General features: G+C 39.4%; 2 protein-coding genes across 3 annotated transcripts; one reads left to right on the forward strand and one right to left on the reverse strand.

Annotated features, from left to right (window-relative positions):
* Positions 1–17,724: 17,724 nt before the first annotated feature.
* Positions 17,725–22,262, forward strand: LOC137715452 (cold-responsive protein kinase 1). 2 transcript variants are annotated; one of them, XM_068454788.2, is made up of 8 exons: positions 17,725–18,180; positions 18,289–18,351; positions 19,350–19,472; positions 20,087–20,202; positions 20,338–20,548; positions 20,626–20,863; positions 21,047–21,197; positions 21,596–22,262. In XM_068454788.2, exons 3-8 carry the CDS (start codon positions 19,400–19,402, stop codon positions 21,980–21,982), a joined length of 1,176 nt encoding a protein of 391 aa, XP_068310889.2. In that variant the 5' UTR covers positions 17,725–18,180; positions 18,289–18,351; positions 19,350–19,399; the 3' UTR covers positions 21,983–22,262. The 2 variants fall into 2 exon arrangements, with proteins under 2 accessions (XP_068310889.2, XP_068310888.2); XM_068454787.2 differs by having other exon boundaries at positions 17,758–18,180; positions 18,275–18,351.
* A 422-nt stretch (positions 22,263–22,684) lies between these two features.
* On the reverse strand, positions 22,685–24,700 carry LOC137714161 (ABC transporter G family member 10-like). Its single transcript, XM_068453438.2, has one exon. The coding sequence runs from the start codon at positions 24,686–24,688 to the stop codon at positions 22,862–22,864; it is 1,827 nt and encodes a 608-aa protein (XP_068309539.2). The 5' UTR covers positions 24,689–24,700; the 3' UTR covers positions 22,685–22,861.

The raw sequence follows: 24,700 nt of genomic DNA on the forward strand, positions 1-24,700 counted from the left end.
CATGTTACAAAAACGAATTTTGTTTTTTTTTTTTTTTTTTTTTTTTTTTATGATTGCATGTGAAATCATACATTATAACCATAACTAAGCATATACCAAGAGTAAATCAAACTTTCATCCATGTTTATAACTCTTTTTAACAGTCATGCAATTACAAACCAAATCCTCATCATTGTGTTGGAAGGTACCCTAAGACACAAACACACAAAAACGACTCAAAACACTCTTTTTAGGCTTTTCAAAACAATTTTTTCAAATTTTTATGTGATTTTCGGAATTATAAAAACAAAACATAATAAAACACTCTAAAACATCTTAAAAACACCTTAAAACAGTAAGGAACAACATTTGAAGTTATGGGCGATAAAATCCCACGAATTTGCATTAACAACATTAGTTACCCCCCCACACTTAAATCAAACATTGTCCTCAATGTTTTAAGCATAGATTCACACAAAGCATAAGTAAATACACAAAAAGCACTTAAACATACTAAACATGGCATAATGTAATTAACAAAGAGAAGAGTTTAGAGACGCAAATCTGGTTATAGAGTGTAAATTCCCTCTTCTCCTTGGTGATTGCATTGAGGCTTGATGTTGTTGATTCCACAGGGGTTCTCTCGAACTGGTTGCCACCCATCGTTGATTTTCCTTTGTGCTACTCTTGATCTGGGCAGCAGGATTCCCTTTAGGGTCTCCCCCGAAGGTCTGAGCTTATCCCTTTTATCTGTTTCTTTGTTCAATCTGTGCAGGAGTGGTCCCTTCTCTGGAAGTGTATCAACCGTTGAAGATGACTACTCGAGAGCAACGCTAGGTAAGCAATCAGGAATAAGTTCCAGGCAGTTGGCTCCAGATCGGAAGACTGACTCCAAGTGCCGGCTGATTGCTTCTTTCACTTTGCCATGCGAGTAAGAACAAGGACAAAGAAAAAGACAGGGAAAAAGCATGATATGAGATACTTTTGCTTTTGACCTTGATGATATGAGATACCTTTGCTTTTGAAGAAGCGGTGAATGAATCAGCGTATTTCAATCCGCCGTTTCCTCCTGGGTCATCTGTACTCCAGGCATCTGGTATCATCTTTGGGGAAGAAGAAAGAATTTAGTATTTCGAAAGGCTTTGCTGGGAGTGCTTCCTCAGAGGTGAGAAAGAGTTGGGCATTTTCTTCAGGTTTTACCTTGCCAAAAACAAAATGAAGGTCGACATATATAGAGATAATAGCAAGTGGTGGTACTTTTTACCCTTGTCGACAAACGTTTTGATCCCGCAAATCCGTCTTTTTGAAATAGTGGCGCCTCTTCGATCTTTGAATACGCCTCTTCGATTTCTGAGCAGGCGCCCCTTCGATTTCTGAACGACACGTGGTAGTGCAGATGCGGCTCCTTTTGACAAAGCTGCACGCGTTTTCTGAAAAGCAGAGAAAGCGTCGCCGAACTTTGCGCTTGTCGGCTAAAGAGGTGTAGTTGCGATGATGGCCTCCACGTGCGTCTTCTGAAAAGCCGAGAAAGCAACGCCTAAATTACGCCGGAAATTCCGGCTTCTTGAATCGGTGGACGCGTCGCCTTGGCTTTTTATAGAGCTATCGATCACCACAACAAACACACTCTGAAGACTTCCCATTCTTGAAAATCGACTCCGACCCTTTGAAATTTAACTCCATCCCTTCTCTTTGAACACTTTTGAAAAATGGCAAACTCATCGAACCTTAGCTTGGAATTGAGCCTTAGCAGTGATACGGGCGCGCCGCGTCAAGGTAACGTATGGCGCCCTTCTTTCTTTTCTTCTAACGGTCCTCTCACAGGTGAAGACTCCGTGATGCAGGACGCCACAACAGCTACAATAGTAGCTAAGAACCTCCTCACTCCAAAAGATAGTAGGCTGCTGTCAGGACGGTCCGATGAGTTGGCCGTTCAAGAATCCCTCGCACTTAGTGTTCAGTGTGCGAGCTCTGTGTCCAATATGGGCCAACGCCTGCTTGCCCGCTCCCGTCAGGTGGAATCATTGATGGCTGAGGTGGAAAGTCTCAAGCAAGAGATCAAGCAGCTGAAGTATGAGAATAGAAGTTTGCATGTGCTTGCAAACAACTATTCAACGGGCATGAAGAGGAAGCTTGATGAGCTGCAAGAATCCAATGTTCGAATGCAAAGTGACCGTCAAAGGCTTTCGGCTTACTTCCAGAGGCACATTTTTCCTGGCTCGTCCAGCGTTTGGCCAAGTATTGGGGCCTGGAATGCTCCCGCTCCGATGCCTTCCGCTCCGATGCCTTCTGCTCCGATGTCTTCTGCTCCGATGCCTCCCGCTCCGAGAGTTTTGCCCAGTAGTGGGGCTTCAAGTAAACGCCCTTTGTGAAGGCTCCATCTTTCTTTGTTTAGCAGTGCCTATCAATAAACAAAACATTTTCTTAATGTTACAATCATAGACTCACATAATTAATAAACAAACAAACAATAACAACTAAACAACCTAACAAGTCAAAAACGAAATAGCAACAAAGAAAAGAATTTTAATAATTTATTTATTTATTTTTTTATTTATTTTTTTATTTATTTATTTATTTATTTATTTATTTATTTATTTATTTTTTTATTTATTTATTTTTTTTAAATTTTCGGAGATTTATACCAAGACACTATAAAACACACTAAAACACTCTAAAAACGCTTAAAACAGCAAGAAACAACATTCTAAGTGATAGGTGAATAAATCCCACGAAATTCATGCAAATACAAATTGTTTACCCCCCCACACTTAAATCAAACTTTGTCCTCAATGTTTTAAGCAGAAAGTCACAACAGAGCAAGCAAATAAACAAATACGAGAAAGAAAGCAAAGTAAAGGCCGTAAAGAAAAAGAAAGGAATAAAAATAAGTTTCTTAAAGGGGTTTCCAAGTTCTTCTCTATTCGGATGCATGGGTTGCCTCCCACTAAGCCCTTTCTTTTACGTCTTGCAGCCGGACGGTACCTCCGTTTAAGCTTGACTAGGTTCCACGGCATGGAGGGGTACCTCCTCCACAACATGCTCCTCAAATGTCTCGTAATAGGGCTTCAATCGATGCCCATTCACTTTGAATTCTTGCTGCGTCCTTGAACTTTTGATTTGCACTGCACCATGAGGGAAAACATTAGTAACAACAAACGGGCCAATCCATTTGGAACGCAACTTACCAGGAAACAAACGTAGGCGAGAGTTAAAAAGTAACACTTTCTGCCCAACTGTGAAGGTCTTGGTTCGAATCATTTTATCATGGAATGCTTTGGTCTTGGCTTTGTACATCCGGGCATTCTCATAGGCTTCATTCCGAATCTCCTCAAGTTCATTCAATTGGAGCTTCCTATGAACTCCCGCTGCATCTATGTCCATGTTGAAAATCTTCACGGCCCAATGTGCCTTGTGCTCTAACTCTACAGGCAAATGACATGGCTTACCATAGACGAGCCGAAAAGGTGACATCCCAATGGGTGTTTTGTATGCCGTACGATATGCCCACAGTGCATCATCTAAACGTAAGCTCCAATCCCTCCTTGTTGGTCCAACGGTCTTCTCCAAAATTTGTTTGATTTCTCGGTTAGACACCTCGGCTTGGCCATTTGTTTGAGGATGGTAAGGTGTGGAGACCTTATGGTTGACATGGTACTTTCTTAGCAACGCCTCAATGGTCCGATTGCAAAAGTGAGACCCTCCATCGCTTATGATTACTCTCGGCATTCCAAACCTAGCAAAAATGTTAGTTTTTACGAAATCTGCAACCACCTTAGAATCGTTAGTACGGGTGGCTTTTGCTTCCACCCATTTAGAAACATAATCAACGGCTAGCAAGATATAAGTGAAACCATAAGATGGAGGGAAAGGGCCCATGAAATCAATGCCCCAAACATCAAAAATTTCAACATTAAAGACAGGGGTTTGCGGCATTTGGTCCTTGGTACCTATGTTACCCATTCGTTGGCAACGATCACAAGACATACAAAAGGTTCTAGCATCCCTAAATATAGTCGGCCAATAAAAACCACACTCTAGAACCTTAAGGGCAGTGCGTTGTGTGCCAAAATGACCACCACATGCATATGTGTGACAAAAGCTTAGAATTGAGTGAAATTCAGAATCATGCACACATCTACGTACAATTTGATCTGAGCAATACTTCCACAAATAAGGGTCATCCCAAACATAGAAACGTGCATCATTTTTAAGCTTATCACGTTGGTGCTTGTTTAGTTCATTGGGAATTTGTTTAGCCACCAAGTAATTCACTAAATCTGCATACCATGGTTCACTTACCTCAATGGATAGCAGTTGCTCATCGGGAAAAGTTTCAGGGATAGGTACGGCATGTTCATGCTCCTCGTGGATCATTCGGCTTAAATGGTCAGCCACTACATTCTCACTTCCTTTCTTATCCCGGATTTCAATATCAAATTCTTGAAGAAGAAGAATCCAACGGATAAGCCTCGGCTTTGCTTCCTTTTTCGTGAGCAAGTACCTCAAAGCTGCATGATCAGAATAAACGATTACTTTAGTACCAATTAAATATGAACGGAATTTATCTAAAGCAAAAACCACAGCTAGAAGTTCTTTTTCCGTCGTGGAGTAGTTCAATTGGGCATCATTGAGAGTCCGAGAGGCATAGTATATGACATGTGGCCGCTTGTCTCTTCTTTGTCCTAGAACAGCTCCTAATGCATAGTCGGATGCATCGCACATGAGCTCGAACGGAAGGCTCCAATCTGGAGGTACAATAATGGGGGCCGAGACTAGCTTCTCCTTGAGTTGGTTAAATGCCGAATTACACTCTTCATCAAACTTGAATGGCACATCTTTTTGAAGCAATCGGCAAAGAGGGTTGGACATCTTGGAGAAGTCCTTGATAAAACGCCTATAGAACCCTGCATGGCCAAGAAACGAACGTACCTCTCTAACCGAAGTAGGAGAGGGTAAGTGACGTACAAGGTCTATTTTTGATTTATCTACTTCAATTCCTTTTTCTGAAACAATATGTCCTAAAACTATACCTTGTTTCACCATAAAATGACATTTCTCCCAATTCAAGACAAGGTTAGTTTCAACACATCGTTTCAAAATTAAGGTCAGATTATCCAAGCAATTATCAAATGAACTCCCAAATACACTGAAATCATCCATAAAAACCTCAATGATCTTTTCAACAAAATCGGAAAATATACTTACCATACACCTTTGGAAAGTGGCCGGTGCGTTGCATAAGCCAAATGGCATGCGACGATAAGCAAATGTTCCAAAGGGACATGTGAATGTGGTCTTCTCTTGATCATCCGGGGCTATCACAATTTGGTTATATCCAGAGTATCCATCAAGAAAACAGTAAAAAGCATGACCGGCTAACCTTTCGAGCATCTGGTCGATGAATGGCAAAGGAAAGTGATCTTTCCTAGTCATGGCATTTAGCTTCCGGTAATCGATACATACCCGCCATCCAGTCTGAATGCGTGTAGGCACGAGCTCATTCTCATCATTCTTGATAACAGTTACTCCGGACTTCTTGGGAACGACTTGAACTGGAGAGACCCAACGGCTATCGGAGATAGGGTAGATCACTCCGCAATCCAAAAGCTTGATTATTTCCTTCTTCACCACTTCCATCATCGGAGGGTTGAGACGGCGTTGAGCCTCTCGGGATGGCTTAGTCCCCTCCTCAAGAAGTATACGGTGCATGCATGTGGTAGGGCTTATTCCTTTAATGTCGGCCAAAGTCCACCCTATGGCCGTTTTGTGCTCTCGCAGCACCCTCACAAGCTTCTCCTCCTCCATTGCCGTGAGACTTGATGAAATGATGACGGGCAATGTTTCGCCTTCTCCCAAAAACACATACTTCAAATGGTCTGGCAACGGCTTAAGTTCAAGCGATGGTGCCTGAACAACAGAAGGTAGCATCTTAGTGGAAACTGAATTTGAAAGTGAGAGTGGAACCTTACCATATTGTTGTGGCAATGACTCAAGGGCTGCCACAACCTCAATTATTTCTTCACTAGAACCCATGGCAAAGAATTCCTCCTCCTTGCCATGGCCTTGCATTGACCAAAATCCGTCATTTTTGCGCTCTATGGCCTTAGTGATGGTTGTTTCCAGGGCGTCCTCGTTCAATTCTTCAAGGTATACCTGCGCCAAAGAATCGATAACATCAATGGAAAAACAAGAATGGTCATCAACGGGATATCTCATAGTTTCAGAAATATTAAAATCAATCACTTCCCCATCGAATTCCATTGTTAAAGTGCCTTTAAACACGTCTATCTTAGTTCGGGCCGTCTTCATGAATGGCCTCCCAAGAAGAATCGGCAAGGATGAAGCATGGGTGGTTTCCTCCATTTCAAGGACATAGAAATCCGCCGGGAAGATCAAATCATTCACCTGCACTAAGACATCTTCCAATACGCCCTTTGGATAGGCATTAGATCTATCGGCCAACTGAATAATCACACCATCATTTTTCAATTCACCAAGGTTCATTGAAGCATAAATAGAGTATGGCATGACGTTAATTGAAGCTCCTAAGTCTAACATAGCATGTTCGAACTTAGTTTGACCAATAATACAAGGGATTGTAAAGCTACCTGGATCTTTGCACTTTGGTGGTAACTTTCTTTGTAATACAGCGGAAACGTTCTCACTTACCCTTACTACCTCTTTATGTGACGCCCTCTTCCTTGTAGTGCATAATTCCTTCAAGAACTTAGCGTATTTGGGCACTTGCTTTATGGCATCTAGGAGCGGAATATTGACTTGAACTTTCCGAAAGGTCTCTAGAATGTCCTTCTCGGCTTCTTCCTTCTTTGATTGTGCAAATCTGCGAGGGAAAGGAACATTGGGCAGATTAGTGTTCGAAATCACAACATTTGGGACAACATTACCTGAGATGGACGGATGGGAAGGTTTAGATGGTTGCGGCTTGGGTGGTGCTACACTCGCCGTGGGGTCGGATTGCTCATCTTCCTTGCTTTGGGCAGATTCATTTGCTTTGCTTCCCGCTTCTTTTCCACTTCTTAGGGTGATAGCTTTTGCAGATTCGAACCACCCTTTGGATTGACCTCCGTAGTGCTTGGTAACTTACCATTCTCACGAAATTGTCCCAAAAATTCGGCCGTTTGTCCCATTTGTTTCTTTAGTTCATTCACCTCCTTTGCTTGGTTCTGCATTCCCTGCGCCATTGTGGTTAATAATTGATATGTTTTATCATCATTCATTGACGTACCTGAGTTGGTTTGGGATGATTGTGTTTGAGGAGGTGGTTGTGGTGCCATTGGCCTTGGAAAGAAACCCGGAGGTTGTCGGAATCCACTTTGTTGGGCAGGTTGTTGTGCATCTCTCCATCTGAAATTTGGGTGATCTCTCCAACCTGGATTATATGTGTTCGAATATGGGTCGTTCCTTGGTTGGTTTTGATTCCCATAGCCCATGGCATTGGCAGATTCCCACCCTCCGTTCTCAATTAATTGAGGGCATGTCTCGGATGGATGCCCTTGAATGGAGCATACACCACAGATTGTAGCTCCTTGCGCTTTGGGGCCCTCCACAAACTGCGACAACATAGATTGAAGGTTAGCCATTTGGGATTGTAATTCGGAAATAGAACTTACCTCATTTACATGATGTGGCCGTGGGGCGTCTCTCTGCCCAACACCTTCATATTGTTGTGCATTTAGAGCACGGTTTGCAATTAGGGTCTTGGCTGCCATAGGTGTTTTGTCCACCAATGCACCTCCCGCCGAAGCGTCGAGCATTTGCCTTTCAATGGGAAGAAGGCCCTCATAGAAGTATTGAAGGAGAAGCTCCTCCTTCATTTGATGTTGAGGACATGATGCAACAAGGACTTTAAAACGCTCGTAGTATGCCGGAAAAGATTCTCCTTGACTTTGTTGGATTCCGCTAATTTTCTTCCTTAAGAGAATGACTTTTGAAGTAGGGAAAAACTTCTCCAAGAACGCTCTCTTCATGCTTTCCCAAGAAGTAACGGTCCCGGGTGCCAATTCATAAAGCCAATCCTTAGCCTTTTCCACAAGAGAGAATGGAAAAGCCTTTATCATCAGAATGTTCCCATCAACATTTATGGGTGTCATGCTCGAACAAACAACCTCGAACTCCTTGAGATGCTTGTTGGGATCTTCCATGGAAAGCCCATGGTATTTCGGAATGTGGTGCAACAAGCTTGACTTCAACTCGAATTCATCAGTCTTGCCTTGGGCAGCCTCGGGGTATTGAATGTAAAGAGGGGCTGCATTGGCCAAACCCGAGGCAGAAAGCTCTTTGATGGTTCGATTGTCCATGGCCATGGTTGGTACTTCTTCTTTAACCCAATCTGGGGCTTCCTCTTCTACTTCAGGTTCGGGACTAGGAGGATTAGACTCTTGCAATTTCTTGTTCCTTCTCAAAGTTCTCTCGAAATCACCGTCAAAGTCGGAGATATGCTCACGAACAGGTTGTGAGCTACGGGTCATAAACTAGCACCTACACACAAAAGTAAACAAGATAAATAACCAACTTAATAGACTTGGCACAAGTAAGAAAACAAAACACATACACACGGTGAAAAAAAAATTAAAACAAAATAGAAACTAAACAATTTAAACAAGACTCGAGACAAGGGATTAGCAATTTTGCCAATCCCCGGCAACGGCGCCAAAATTTGATACGAGCATTATACGCATACAAATTAAACCCTATTTGTGACAATTGTAGTAATGATGTAAGTAGGGATCGTTCTAACCGGGGATTAACTAGGGATGCTAAACACTTGACTTAAATAAATAAAACTAACTTTTAAAACACTAAGACAAACTTAAAAGACTCAAAACAAGTTCAAAAGACTCCAAATACTTTAAAAACATAAAATAAGACAAATCAAATGATTAAGACTTAACAAAATAAGGGGGGGGGGGGGAAATTTGATTTGACGAAAATTGAAATAACAAAACAAGTTAATAAACTAAGCAAATTGTAAAACGAATAAACGTAAATATGAATGTGATGAAAATATGGATGATGGAATAGCCAAGGGGTTCTTCTCCACACATGTTACACTTGCAATACAAGATTGATTTTCGGTTGGTCTTTCGATAAATTATGAAACTCAATGCTCCAAGTTAATTAGATTCGCTTAAATTAACTTTCAGATTTCCCTAGATTCATTGGATTGAATGGAATACGCATTACAACCAAATTATTCTTAATCAAAGTCCCTACTTATGGAATACGCATGATAGAGACATTCAACAAAGATCATTAAGTCCAACGGAAATCATAAACATTGACGAGGCATTCGTTACTATGGAATACGCATGAAACTTATGCCAAGAATTCGTTTAACGCGATTGTTTATAAGTGTCATATTCATGCATGAAAATTAAGCTTGCAATCTCAATGAACATACATAAATACGTTATCAATCAAACAGTTAAACGAATTGAATCCACAACTTATGAAATTCCAACCAAAAGTAATCAATTCATATTGCAAATATAAACATAGTTTCGAATCACCCCCTAGCTAAAGGGGGTTTAGTTCCTCATAACCTTGAAATCAAAGAGACAACTAAACATTCCAACAACTCAAACTTGAATTGTATGAACGTTTAGGCACTCTTCTCTTCCATTACAAAACAAAGAAAATTGAATTTAAACTTTGAAATCAAAGAAACACCTAAACATTCCAACAACTCAAACTTGAATTGTATGAACGTTTAGGCACTCTTCTTCTTCGTTATTGTGGCACAAGGTCTAAGGTGAGCTTTGGGGATCATGTGAAGTGTTTTGGAGGGATGGGAAGTAGTTGGATAGTGGCTGAAATGGAGGATAAAAACTGCACAGATTGGAAGGGGATTTGCGGCACAAGGGTTGTGTTTGTGTGGTGTGAAGTGTAATGAAAATTTGTATGGAAGAGTGAATGAATTGTGGAAGAATGGATGCTTATTTATAGGTGAAATGGGGGAACATGGCAGCTAGGAGGGAATGTGGCTGCATGTTTGAATGATTAAAGGATGCATGTGGGTTTGAAATGAAAGGGAAATGCATGTGCAAAGCTGGAAATGCATGTGAAGATGTTGGAAATGGAATGAAACTCACGGCAATAGTGTAATGGTGCTGAAAATGCATGTTTGTGCATGTGATTTGAAGTGATTATTGTTTGGAAATGAATGTGAAGGCATGTGAAAGCTGGAAATGCATGTGAAGATGTTGGAAATGGAATGAAACTCACGGCAATAGTGTAATGGTGCATGTGTTGGCTGTTTTGTTTGTTGGTTAAAGCTTGTGTTTGCATGTGAATGTTTGTGTGAATGCATGTGGATTAAAGAGTGAATGCATGTGTTGAATGATTTCTTGGTGAGGGAATGCATGTGCAAATGCATGTGGAATGTGGCTGAAAATGAAAGGAGGAGTGCAATGGAATGTGCACGGCAATAATGTGTGTTTGTGCATGTGGGTGAATGTGCATGTGTTTTAGGTTGTAATGTGTAGATAATTATGAGTATGATAAATGATAAGTGTATGATATGTTGAGTGATATGTTGAGTGGTAAGTGAATGATAAGATAAGTGATAAGTGAATGATATGTTGAGTGATAAGATAAGTGGTTATTGATATGTAGATGAATGAATGATATGATAAGTAATAAATGAATGATATGTGGTGATGATAAGATGAGTGTATGATATGATAAGTGGTGAATGAAGGAGTGGAATGTTGGAATGTTATGCACGACTAAGGATATAGGAAAGGTTTAAATATCCTAAAACTAAAGGGAACAAGGTTCCAACACTTTGGTCTTCAATTAGGTTTTCAATTTCGTCCAACACTTTGGCTCCAAGCATAAGCTATCCATCCTTAGCCCAAAAGTGCTCCAAAAGTCTCCAAAATGCATCTTTTTGCTCCTTTAGCCCTTTCGGCCTACAAACACACGAAAATAGCTTAAAGTACTAAAATAACTAAAGAAACATAACGTAAATGCACGAGAACAAGCCATTTAAGTCGCATGAATATGCTCCTATCATGAGTTTGAATTAAAATCAAATTCTACACAAGTGAAGCCGCACCACACATCTGCTTCTATAAATACAAGGCTGCGAACACCATAGAGAGGACCTCCAATTCAACACACAATTGCCCTGCGCAAAACCTCTCAAACATCTTGAGATTTTTTATTTTCTTTTTTCCGCCGACACATCTTCAGTTTGGATAAACAGCACTGTGAAGGCAACCGGCGAACATCTTCAGTTTGGATAAACAGCACTGTTGCCGTAGAATCAGCCGTTCCCGAAGCACCTTCAGTTTGGATAAACAGCACTGCGTCGAGGCCGACTGGTTATCTATCCAAGTCTCGGTCGAGAAGGATTTTCAAATCCTTATTGGCAGAGGTCATCTCATTAGCCTTCTCGGCGAAGTGAGGTGTTACCAGGTTACTACATTCGGCACCTTGAGAGCCGAATTTGATATTGAACTTCGTAGAACTAGCAGCCTTGTCTTCAGGCTCGAGAATCCAAAGGCCGAGATTTGTTCCTTCCTCGGCCGCAGTCGCAAGATAAAGAAGTCAACAACGCGCTCAACGCAACATCAACAAATTTTACTCCTCGGCCGAGCTCGGCCGACGAGTTGGCACGCCCCGCATTCAACCGAAGGACGTAGTTAGCTTATTAATTACTCGGCCTGCGCGCCACGTAGGTTTTGTAATTTTTAGGGTCAACATTTTGGCACGCCCAGTGGGACCCAGTGCTAAAACTACGAAGTTTATATGATATATCAAGATTCCAATCCGGCTCCACGTAGCCGATTGTACAAGCGCCTAGAGGAATTGAAAAAACACAATGAAGAACGGAAAAGATCTTTGGAAGTGGAAAAAGTTCTTCGTGGCCATAAAGAGTTGCAAAAGTCATTCGCTTACATGTTGAGAATAAAAGCTCATGTTGCCCTGCAAGAGCAATGGGTAAATGAAGACAGGGCTCGATTTAATGCCTGGCTAGATGGAAAATATTTTCCTTACGTTTTCGACTACAAATCAATTCCGTTTGAGGAATGGTTGGTTGAAAAGACTGGGGGGCAATTTTCCGCTTCGGCCGTAATCAGACATCGGCTTAAGAAAATTGTTAATTTGGTCGAGGAACAAAGGCCACCTATTTTTTCGGTCGAGACTGAAAGTGTGGTAGGCCTAGAAGAAAATGTTCAAGTTTCTGAGCCAAGAATTGACTCAGAAAATGTTTCTTTAGAGGAGTGTTCCAATGACGAACAATACCGATACACGACTTCGGACCATAAAACCACATCAATTGATATGGTAATTGGAGACATGGTTTTAGATGCCGAAACTACGCCAATCAATATGATTATTAGTGATAACACCGATATATAGAAATCTCATTCGGCTAAGTTGTTTGAATTAAAAGCCGAAATTATGCGTGTGGGGCATAATAATTGTTCAACACATTCGGCGGCCGAAAATGAAAAAATTTTCACCAAGTTACAAATATTTGGAGAAAATTCTTTATTTGGCCTAGAGCGAAATCAATTTGAGAATTTTGATATTATAAGATCTCGGCTTGGAATAAAGCATCGTTGGCCTCCTCCTATTTATGGTTCGGCCACTTTTATTTCCATGTGCTAAATTACTTTCTTAACCATTCGGCCTCTTGGCCGATACTTAAGAAAATACAGGGGGGGCAATGAGCATTGAGCCCCCGGCAAAAAAAAAAAAAAAAAAAAAAAAAAAAAAAGGGTGATAGAAATATGCATGCCCGACAACATCATTCCAAAGCCAATGGGCCAAGTTTTGATTTTGTTTTTTGTGGCTTTGGATTCATATATATGTGATGATGGTCTTCGGCCACTTTAAGACCTCGGCCGACAATGAAGTTCCTCGGCCACGAAACGTATCTAGCTAATGTTCCTCGGCCCACTTTACAAAACGATATGGCCGAATAAAAGAAAATATGGCCGAATACAATTCTTTGGCCGAATAAAAGAAAGTTTGGCCGAATACAATGGGATATATATATATATATATATAGGTTCTACACCCAATTCTTCTTGGCCTCGGCCTCGGCCCACTTTACAAAACTATTTGGTCGAATACAATTCTTCGGCCGAATAAAAGAAAGTTCAGCCGAACTATTGACCCCAAATTATTTTTCCTACCCCCTAATTCTTCTCGACCTTGGTTCATGATTGCTTATCACTTCTCTTCAACCATGAGTTGTTCTTTGGTCAAAAGAAGCCAGGATCATGTTCTCTCGGCTCAACACAGCAACAGGTTTCTCTCGGCCTGATAAGTAGGTGGTCGAGGTACTCCTGACTGGCTGGAAAGACTTAATTTCCTTAACCATTCGGCTTATGGGCCGAAGCTCAAGGAAACTGGGGGGCAATGTTTGGACCTAAATTTACGCTATCGGCCCATACAATCAAGGCCGTTAGATGAGTAAAGTTCTAGACCGTTGGATGATAAAGTGGTTGAGATAATTATTAAGGAATAATATTGTGGTTTTAATCATAATATTATCTCTTAATATATATTGGATTATCTAAGCCTAATATTGGCTATATCCAGCGGATCGTTTAAAGATAAATGATATCTAAAAGATAGGTTGTTGCTTACCTTGAGAAGTCTTTGACCTAGACTCTAGCTGATGAGTTTGAATTAAAATCAAATTCTACACAAGTGAAGCCGCACCACACATCTGCTTCTATAAATACAAGGCTGCGAACACCATAGAGAGGACCTCCAATTCAACACACAATTGCCCTGCGCAAAACCTCTCAAACATCTTGAGATTTTTTATTTTCTTTTTTCCGCCGACACATCTTCAGTTTGGATAAACAGCACTGTGAAGGCAACCGGCGAACATCTTCAGTTTGGATAAACAGCACTGTTGCCGTAGAATCAGCCGTTCCCGAAGCACCTTCAGTTTGGATAAACAGCACTGCGTCGAGGCCGACTGGTTATCTATCCAAGTCTCGGTCGAGAAGGATTTTCAAATCCTTATTGGCAGAGGTCATCTCATTAGCCTTCTCGGCGAAGTGAGGTGTTACCAGGTTACTACATTCGGCACCTTGAGAGCCGAATTTGATATTGAACTTCGTAGAACTAGCAGCCTTGTCTTCAGGCTCGAGAATCCAAAGGCCGAGATTTGTTCCTTCCTCGGCCGCAGTCGCAAGATAAAGAAGTCAACAACGCGCTCAACGCAACATCAACAAATTTTACTCCTCGGCCGAGCTCGGCCGACGAGTTGGCACGCCCCGCATTCAACCGAAGGACGTAGTTAGCTTATTAATTACTCGGCCTGCGCGCCACGTAGGTTTTGTAATTTTTAGGGTCAACAGTCTTATACAAAATTAAAAACAAAAAACGACATGATAATTAAACTGGTTTTTTTTTTTTTTCCTTCTTTTAAAGAACCAGCAGTTCACTTTTTTGAGAGCCGGAAGACTGTGGATAAGTGAATTTATTTTGTTGGAAATTGTGGAACTAAATTAGAAACACTAACTTCCAATCTCCTAACAGACAGAAGAAAACAATCCAGGAACATTGATGTTTGACGTGTTTTGCATTGAATTATCAAAGAAAGTGTCTGCTAAGCGTCATCTTCTCAAAAATGGACTTTACAAAAATAAAAATCTTCTCAAAAAAGGATAATATAATAAATTTAAATAAAAAAACCCATGAAAAGAACTTGATGTTTAACAACTTGACAACTAAGCATTATCGGTAATTTGACGATGAAATATTATTAGACTCAGGGCCGATCACGTATGAAAGTAAATCGAAAATCCAAAATAATGCTGTGATAGTTATTTTCTCTTCAATTGCATTTTCTATAAATTGTATAGGACAAACAATTTTATCAAAACAATTGATGTTACGGTGTATTGTTGTTTTCCATTAATTTTAAGAGGTTCATGGCTCGAATTTTTTTGTTAAAATTCATGCATTTAGTTATAAAGAAGTAAATAAAAATGAAAAAACAGTTGTGGCAGGTTTCAAAACCACTTCCAGGAGGATATAAAGTAGCATAAGGACAAAGACACGCTAACAACTCATTTTGTAAACTATCTACACATTTAAAATATATATATATATATATATATATAAATGCATGCAAAAAAAATAAAAAATGAGGGGCGTCTTTCTAATTTGGAGCCAGTGAGGTGGCACTATTTGCGCTTATTCAAGGTTGGCTCTGACTAGACTAATAGCTAATGATTATAAATATAATTTGATTTAACATTTTGACATGTTTTGTTGTGATAGGTTAATCATATTACGCGGTTGATTACTCAAATAATTTAACAACCAAACATAAAAATTATTTAGTCAGAAAATGTTACTCAATTACTTTAATAAAAACAAAGAATATGTCATGGTGTTACTCATGGTTGGCTACCATTGGTGGCTAGCTAGTTGAAGTTTAAAATTGTTCACACGTGATTAATTAGTAGAGAAAATTCATATTTTCTAGATAACATGTCCTCTTTTTAAATTAACAGGTTAGGAGCCCTCAACGACATTTGGGATATGTGGGAAAATACTTTTCCTAATTATTTTTTTTACAAAGTGGTCAAAAGTCTTCGTTCGAAAGATGTTTCAAGATTTCGGATGACGCTTTTGGCGGCGGCTAACATCTCTTCTTTATATATAAAGTGAAAGTAGCAAAATGGTGAAGCATTTTAAATACCAGAGACTGTCATTTTAACATCTCTTAGTTCAATTATCTGAAAAAAAAAAAAAAAAAGTTCGGTTCAATTGATTTTATTGGATATTGTTTACTAACATTGCTCCTGCCTACTCTCTCTCATGGAGTATGATTCTCTTCCCTCCTAATCTTTTCTTTTTTCATCTTTTAATATTTAAACGGCTGCGACTACGCCACGTTTGCATATTGTTTTGAATTTTTTTTATATAAAGAATAAAACAAAAAAAAAAAAAAAAAAAAAAGAATGTGAGAGGAGAAGATGAAAATGAATGGTAATACGAGGAAAAAAAATCCTACTCCCTCTCGCACATATTGGATCTCGTCGCCGACCCCTTCCTTTGGTTGGGATAGTTGGCAATCCCCATTTATTTCTTGTTTTTTATCTGCTTCTCATTTTTAGTAGCTTAGCTTTGTTTTCTCGGCGTTCTTCATCATATTTCTGAAGTTGTATGCCGATTCCTTGGTGTTTATCACTGTCTTTTGTCTTTAGACAAACTAGATCTCTATCCTGTAGATCTTTAATTTTTATTTCATCTTTTATATTTCTGCTGATTGAGTTTTTGGCTATCCTCAATTTTTATTGAGCTTGCTTATCGTCATTGTTCTCAATTTCTCCACCTAGAGCCGTCTAGACCCTGCTTAGGCGCTAGACGGTTGGCCACCGCTTCTATTAATCCCTAGGCATTAGAACTTTCAGAAAGAGTGTCTAGATCTGCTTAGGTGCCCGCATAAATCACGACTCTCGCTTAGACAGAAAAAAGATAACTTTTATTTTTGCATTTTATTTTTTTCAATAAATTATAAGAAACTTGTTGAATACTTGGATGATAATTCTTGTTTCTCATGTTTTCAATATGTTCTAATACTTTTTAATTTATATCTCATTCTATTTTACAATTTATATATCTCAATACAATTAGGGATGTGCTATCCACACATCCTTTTTTACTTCTCACACATTTCTTGTTAATTTTTGTCCGTTGATCTTCTTCAATTTATTCGATCCGATGGTCGAAAACAAAAAATGTGTGAGAAAAGTAAAATAGAGTGCGTAGATATTATACCTCTACAATTACATATTTTATAACTATAAGTAATCATTCATTTATATTCTGTACAATAAATTTAATTAAATTAAAAAACAGCCTAAGCCACGCCGTTCAATTAGCACCTAGCGCTTTTACAGCCTTACTTATTGTAATTTGTATTGGGCACTCTTCATTCAGGGTCTCTCGGTCAAGAAACTAATAAATTAGCATCAAGTTGGCGGCTCCCTGTCACGATACTATTTTTGGGTCAAAAAGGATCCAACTGTTTTTTGTCTCCTTTCAGTTTACAATGATTAATCACCTGCATGGGTTTTTGTCAAATTTTCTGATGACTTTTTACCGTTGCTTTTATTTTTTAGAATGTTACTTACAAGCATAGTCATGTTTTCAAATTAAATACAATTTTTATAATAAAATTTAGATAATGATAAAAAGAATGAATTGCCTGGGTGTACATGTAAATAATTTTGTAACTCCTTATACGTAAAGAATTAAATTTTATAACAGGTTATTGAGGTGTCACTTAACGACATTCCATGTCTTATAGTATAATTTCAACGTGTGTTTGCATAAGAGTTGGTTGGTGATAACACTTGCAATAGGACTAATTGAGGTATTTTAACTTCAACGGTTAATCAGGTGTTACTTAATGAGATTCCACATGATAAGTTTACTATAGCATACATTTGTTTCCTCTTTTAAAAGGAGAATAATTGGCGGGAAACCATAATTATTTATCATTGTTTTATCCAAAGGAAGCTAGTTGAGAATTGCATCCTACCTATTGTTACGATTAAACAGATTCGCATCTTACAAAGTATCAAACTTAGGACCTTTCGTTTCTTTTACGAAACTGATGTTTGCACTTTTCACTCAACTACTTATCATAGTTCGCATTCGTACAACTTAACTATAATATCATTGTGTAAAATTGTCTAAATAGAAAAATAATACGTTTGAGAGTCGAACAAGATTTTAATTTTTAAGTACAACTTGTTTATTATATTTAAAAAGTTGGAAACGATTTCAAGCATTCTCGTGGAAGGAAAACCCAAAAATTAAGAAAACGAAAATTCCATACCATTTCCAAACCGTGTGCCTGCAAGTCAATGCCAAAAGGAAGAATAGTCAATTCCAAACATTACCAGTAGAATTTATCATATATAATCAAAATTTAGCATCCAATTTCATAAATTTATTTTGTCCATATCTCTCTCTTCATTTCTGTTGCAGTCACCACAGTCGATGTGAAAACCTTGCATTTTATCTGGGTTTTACATGCAGTTTTGCGTTTGGGAGCTGAGAAAATGTAAGAAAAGCCAAGACTTTTTTACTTTCTGATTTATCCATTGGAGAGAACGAGAAGAAAGATAGGCTTTTGGATCTGTTTGCGGCCTCAGCTGGGTTCTTCAACCCAAAAGAATGGTGGGTTTCTCTTTACAGTTGCTATGCTTCCGAAAAAAAATATGGAAATATCATATTCTGACCAATCCAAATATTCTTATTACGTTGGTTTTAGTTTCTCTTCTGCAGAGGGATACTTCAAGTTTGAAATATTAGCAAAACCCAAGTGCAATTGGATTGCCAATTTGTAAGGTAATTAATGTTGAAGCAAATTCTTCTTCTTCTTCTTCTGCAATTTCAATTTTGGTGCCGCCTAGGTTGACTTTTTAATTTGAAAGTTGGTCAAAACGATAGATGTCTTCTGTTTTGTTTGTCTTATAATTGAGTGCAATGACAATCAGAAGGATAGTTGACTACACAATCACATTTCATTGGCTGACAAATAATTTCTTTCCAAATTCCTATCATGAAACCATGTTTCTAATTCTAGCCTCTGCTAGTTGCTAAGCTGCCATGAGCTGAATTGTAGCATTTGATTATCGAATTCCGATTTTAGGCCTAAAGTATTGAGGGATGCAGGAAGTTTCGTGTTAATGCGGAGTTGGGTCCATTTTCCTTGAATTACATTAGTAGTTGGTGTAAGTATTGATAATCGATTGAACTGAAGGACTCGGCTAGAGAACTGAACTTCTGATTGATCTTATGGGGCATAAGAGTCTATGGCATTACTCGGTGCAGTCCCAGACCTTACTGTGTCGGGGTATCTCTCTAGTGTTTCCCCTTAACTTCTGGCAGTTCAGATGGGTGGGATTTTTATTTTGTTTTGTCTTTTGATGCCTTAAGTAAGGAGCATTGAATGTTTCATAGAAAACAGGTGTAGGCTATAGTTAAAACTTATCATGTGGTACAGAGGATGTGCAAACTTACTTTGCTACTGAAATTACAGTGAGTTTCAGTAAGCACGTGGCTAGCGCATATGCAAGCATCTTTAATCATAGTTTACACAATGATTTACAATGCTGCGGGTATTCATCTATACCAGTTGCTAGATAGTACATGTAGATTAAAGAGGCCACCTTGATTTGCAATTTGAGTTTATAAGTTTCACTTTTTTTTAGAGTTTCTTCTTATCTAAGTGAATAATGACTAATGCATTCCTGATTACTCATCTGTCTTCCTCCTAAATCTAACAGATAATGCAGTTGTAGTTACATCACAAAAAGTTTATGTTTGCTTGTGTACTTTGACAGGGCAACGATTTTGATCGATTGGTGATATTGGCCAACATAAAAAGCTGGTGATGTCTTGTTTCTCTTGCTTGTTTAAAAAGAAGGAAGCTCCATTTGTTAGTCGGCCTGTTGAAATCGACAAAGGTAGACTGTGCACGTGTTTATTCTGTCGTTCCTTTTATAGAGATTATGCACATACTTTCAGTGTCAATATTAGTTACTTAGGCACAATGCTATCTGTCAAATTAGCTGCTCAGTGCAATTGTGAAATGGATGGAGGACTTTTCTAGTTCATACATGGATCTTCAAATGGGAGGAGCATTTTCTATGTTAAGCGCTTTAATTTCATTAGCGTTACTGATTTATGAACCCGTTTTAAGTCTGCGACTACTTAAAGCCCAAACTACCAATTTGCTTCCATTCAGATAATCATTCTTTTTTATGGATGACCAGGCTTCTTTCAGAACTTGGACAACCTGGCCTTTTCAGGAAGTCAAATGGTCATGCTAAATCAACTACTTATGTTTTATTTGATTTTGCTTTTTATTACGCACTCAATATTTTTTTTGGATGAAATCTTCTTTTGTTTACTTTGTTCAATGTACATGCTGTTGAACTAAATGCTGTTAGTAAGTCTTAGCTTTAACTTGAATTTGGTTGTCATCATTTTGAACAAAATGGGACCTTAACTTCTGTTAGAGGTTTACCATTCTATCTTCATCTACCAAAAAGAGTCTAATAGATTCCTGTGGGTACAGTGGTTTCAGGCGCTTTGAATGTCAAACAGTACACTTACAAGGAACTGCAAATTGCCACTGAGAACTTCTGTAAAGAAAATAAAATTGGTCAGGGAGGCTTTGGCTCCGTGTACAAGGTAATTGCTCCTAAAGTTATTTGCTTATGAGTTTTGAGGAATACTCAGTCTTTGAGTACTTAATTGTGCTAAAGGCTTTTTTGTTTACTTTTACCTCTACGGGCTAAGAAATTATTTCAAAATGTGTTTGATCAGGGAACACTCAAGGATGGCACTTTGGCGGCTATAAAAGTATTGTCAACAGAGTCTAGTCAAGGGTCTCAGGAATTTTTGACAGAAATAGAGGTGATTGCAACTGTTGAACATGATAACCTAGTCAAGCTATATGGTTGCTGTGCAGAAGGAGATCACAGAATATTGGTTTATGGCTATCTCGAGAATAATAGCCTAGCACAAACACTTCTTGGTAAGCAATGTTACTTGTTCCTTATTTGAATGAATGATTTTGTATTGGTAAGGACTTCATCCTTCTGTACTTTATAGGTAGAGGCTACAGCAGTATCCAATTTACTTGGCCTACAAGGTGTAAAATTTGCATTGGTGTTGCAAGGGGGCTCGCTTATCTCCATGAGGAGGTTAGCCCTCATATTATTCACAGAGACATTAAAGCAAGCAATATTCTCCTTGATAAAGACCTCTCACCAAAAATTTCAGATTTTGGTCTTGCAAAGTTTATTGCACCTAACTTGACCCATCTTAGCACTCGTGTTGCTGGAACAACGTAAGTTTGCCATTTCCAATGCTAGTCTCTTTCAATAAGTTTATCTGAGAATGTAACTCATTGATGTCCAGCCCATAAATTTTCACTTCTCTCTCCCCCTCTCTCTCTACTTTCTCTTTTTTACATTTATCAAATTACTTGTAATCATATTGACATGTTTGGTTCCCTGTTTGATTTCTGCAGAGGCTACTTGGCGCCTGAGTATGCGATACGAAGTCAAGTGACAAGGAAATCAGACATCTACAGTTTTGGCATTTTACTGTTGGAAATTGTTTGTGGGAGGTGTAACACAAACAGACATTTACCACCCAAAGAACAATATCTTCTGGCACGGGTATGGACCTTTCTGTAATATTGCATTCCATGACTAAATTGAAGCTTTTGGACTGGTTTGTAGCTTTTCCTTGTTCAATAAATTAGAGTAATGCTAAATAAACGATCAACGATTTATAACAATAACATGCGCAGGGGTGATGAACCTTGATGAACCTGCCATACAAATTTTTGATCAAGTGAATGCTTGAAGCGCTAGTTTATAGCATGAGCATCAAATGTGTATTCCTTGCAACTTCGCATTTATTTTCAATTATTCCTCTAAACTTCTGCTTTTCTTGTTTTAGATAGCTACGTGCCCCAGCTAGTCATCATCTCTTGTTGAAACATGTATTGAATAATAACTTTGCAATTACTAGAACCTTGAGCAGACTTATGAAATCCAAGTTCCTGTTGCAGGCGTGGGAACACCATCAGAAGGGGCAGCTGGTGGATTTAGTAGATGCATCATTGAATAGAGACTTCGACGTTGAGGAGGCTTGCAGATTCCTAAAGATTGGCCTTCTCTGCATTCAAGACATGCCCAAGCTCCGACCATCCATGTCTACTGTTGTTCAAATGCTGACGGGTGCATTAGATGTGAATGAGGGGCTGATATCGAAACCAGGACTGCTTTCTGAATTTATGGAGCAGAGAGAATGCGAGAGAGAAAAGGCCAAAGCAAGAAATCCATCTCACACGATATCCGACTCAGGGAGGTTTATCAATTCATCATCTTCATCAGAGACCGCCACCACATCATTTGCTACTATGACCTTCAATTCTATATATGACCGAAGCAATTAGGGCAGGCAGAATCCAGTTTTCGTATTCCCTCTGGTTTGGTCAGGCTGTAGGCATAATAATTCTTCTAGTTTGTTTAGGGAAACAAGTGAAAGAGCGACCCCAAGCCAACAAAGGCTCCCCGCTTTGCGAGGGTTGGAGTGAAACGTCTATTGTACACAACCTTACCCTTACTTTGCAAATAAGCTGTTTCCACGAATGTCTTCCAAAGAACTAGCCATACTTTTCAGGTGTAAAATGTTTGTAGTCAATCAAATTTCAGTTTTTTTGGTGTGTGAAGAAAGCTCGACTTTATATACAATTCTTTCATCCTTTTCTTCGAGTCCAGGTATTGTGTCGGCATTGCCCCATTGTCGTCCCAAAACAGTTTCTTTCGAATTGTCGTAGGCAAAATCCACATTATTTACTCATTTTTCAATGAATCATATGGATCGAAATGTGATCAAGAAATAAAAACTGGTTGTCAAATTAAACACACGTCATCTTTTAACTGGGCTGTTCTAGCCTTCTGTCCTCTCCCGCAGCAGAAACATCCTCGCAAAAGCCTTCTCCCTCTCATGGCAGCATCTGTTTGTGCAAGAACTATTTTTCTGGATAATGTTTTGTTATGGATAATGTACTATCCATGAACTTTGAAACGGGATAAAAAGTAGAACTTTCGGAGTGGACTCGGCGTGAATCAACATGTTTCAAAGGCATACGAAAACTCGAAACATCAATCAAATCGAAACTGGATGTTATGGTTAATATTTCATGAAAGCTGAACATTTTCGTGCGAAGACGATACTATAGTTTGATCATCCTCAAAGAATTATTCAAAAGAATTTGAAACAGAAACAGCACAAGTGATTGTTTATCTTTTGTGTAAGTATATATAGCTAGCTAGTTTCTATTTCTGCAGCATCTGCACCACAGAATGAGAAAGCAAAGCACTCTATAACCAATTACGAAACCCAGCATCACACCTAAATTGCTCCATTTCTGTGCATCTTTCAAACCCTGCTGTCTCAAGAATCCGTCCCCGAAAAGATTGCATCCTTCCTTGTCAATCTGTTGAATGCATCTCCTTCCCTGCTCTCCTCCATACTCATTTATCATAAAGCACTCGAACGGGTACTTGAAAAGAGACAAGTAGTGCATGAACATCCAGTAGCGTGGGAGTCTGTCCTTCGAAATGAAGTAGCCCGAAAAGAGAAAGAAAGCTCCCATGAGCCCAGAAATCAGGGAACTGCCCATGATGAAGTTCGGCACGAGAGCACTGAAGCAGGCCACAACAGAATTGGACATCAGAAGAACCATCCAGACCACCAGAGAGAAGTAGAGGAATCCATCAATGTCCCTCCTCAATCCGACTAGCCAGTAAACCGGTGCAGTGAACAAAAAACAGACCATCAAAAGGAAGGGGAGAAAAATGAGGGTGTTTGCTATGACATAGGAGGAAACTCTATAGGCTCCCCTGGAAGTCTCACTCATTAGTATTCTTCGCTCTTGTAAGAAAATCGGTAGGCCTTCTGTGGTGGAAGACAGCAAGAAAGTGAGGCTGAAGGCGAAAAATCCAGTTTGTGTTTGCAAGGCAATGCTCCCTTTTTCCCTTCCATCATTAAAGAAAATGCTTCCGAGTACGAATCCAGCTACCAAGGCTTGTATGACTCTTGTGACAAACAATTGATTGGTTCTAAATATGTTGCTACAAAATCTTTGCCCTAGTATAACAACTTCCCGGGGACGAGAATTCGGGTAGACTAGAAGCTTCTTTTCCAAGTTATTAGAGCATACAAACCTTTGTTCCAGAGGCCTGAAACATTGGTTGTGCAAGGCTTCTGTAGTTTGTGTACCCTCCAAGCTCTTGATAACATCAATGGCGAATTCGAGCAAGTTGACATGGTTGGGGATACGATGGCCAGCAAAATTGAGCCTTTGTTTGAGAAGATGTAGTGATCCATTGTGCATGACAGCTCCATTCGAAAGCAAAACAATGCGATCGAACATCTCTAGGATTCGAAAACCTGGTTGGTGAATGGTCAGAACGATAGTTTTACCCTGATTGAACACCATTGTTTTGAGCAATGAGACTACATGGAAAGCTGAGGCAGAATCCAACCCTGAAGTTGGTTCATCAATCAAAACCACAGCTGGATCATGAACTAAATCAACTCCAATCGAAACCCTGCGCCTTTCACCACCTGAAATCCCATTGTTTGATCCCCAACCGATTCTTGAACCCGCGACATGTTCCAGCCCGAGCTCCTTCATCAGCTTCCTCACTTTATCTGCAGCCTCTTTTCTCCCACCAGGAAGCCTCAATAGAGCACTGTACACGAGCGTTTCTTCAACTGTAAGTAACGGAAATAGGGCATCATCCTGTGTGACATAGCCCGACATTCTGCGGAAACTTTTCGTGTCCATAGGCTGATCATTCACCAGCACCTGACCACCCATTTTCTTTGGGGATATCTTCCCAGCAAGAATATCTAGCAGTGTGGTTTTTCCAGCCCCACTAGGGCCAGCAATTGCAGTGATCTCTGCAGGCCTTGCTTCACAACTCACATCCTTCAAGATGAACTTCGGAACAGTCCTGGAACTGTCACTGCAACACAGGTGCTTCATTTCGTAAAATCGGGTCGATAGTTTGTAGCACAAGTTTCTGGTTTCAATTCTGTATGGTGTTATATGGCTGCCGGAAACCGGCATTTTCACAGGCAACTCCATATTGCGGGGAGG

This window comes from Pyrus communis, chromosome 3 (genome assembly GCF_041283825.1).
Source record: "Pyrus communis isolate YQ-2024b chromosome 3, ASM4128382v1, whole genome shotgun sequence".
Lineage (NCBI taxonomy): Eukaryota > Viridiplantae > Streptophyta > Magnoliopsida > Rosales > Rosaceae > Pyrus > Pyrus communis.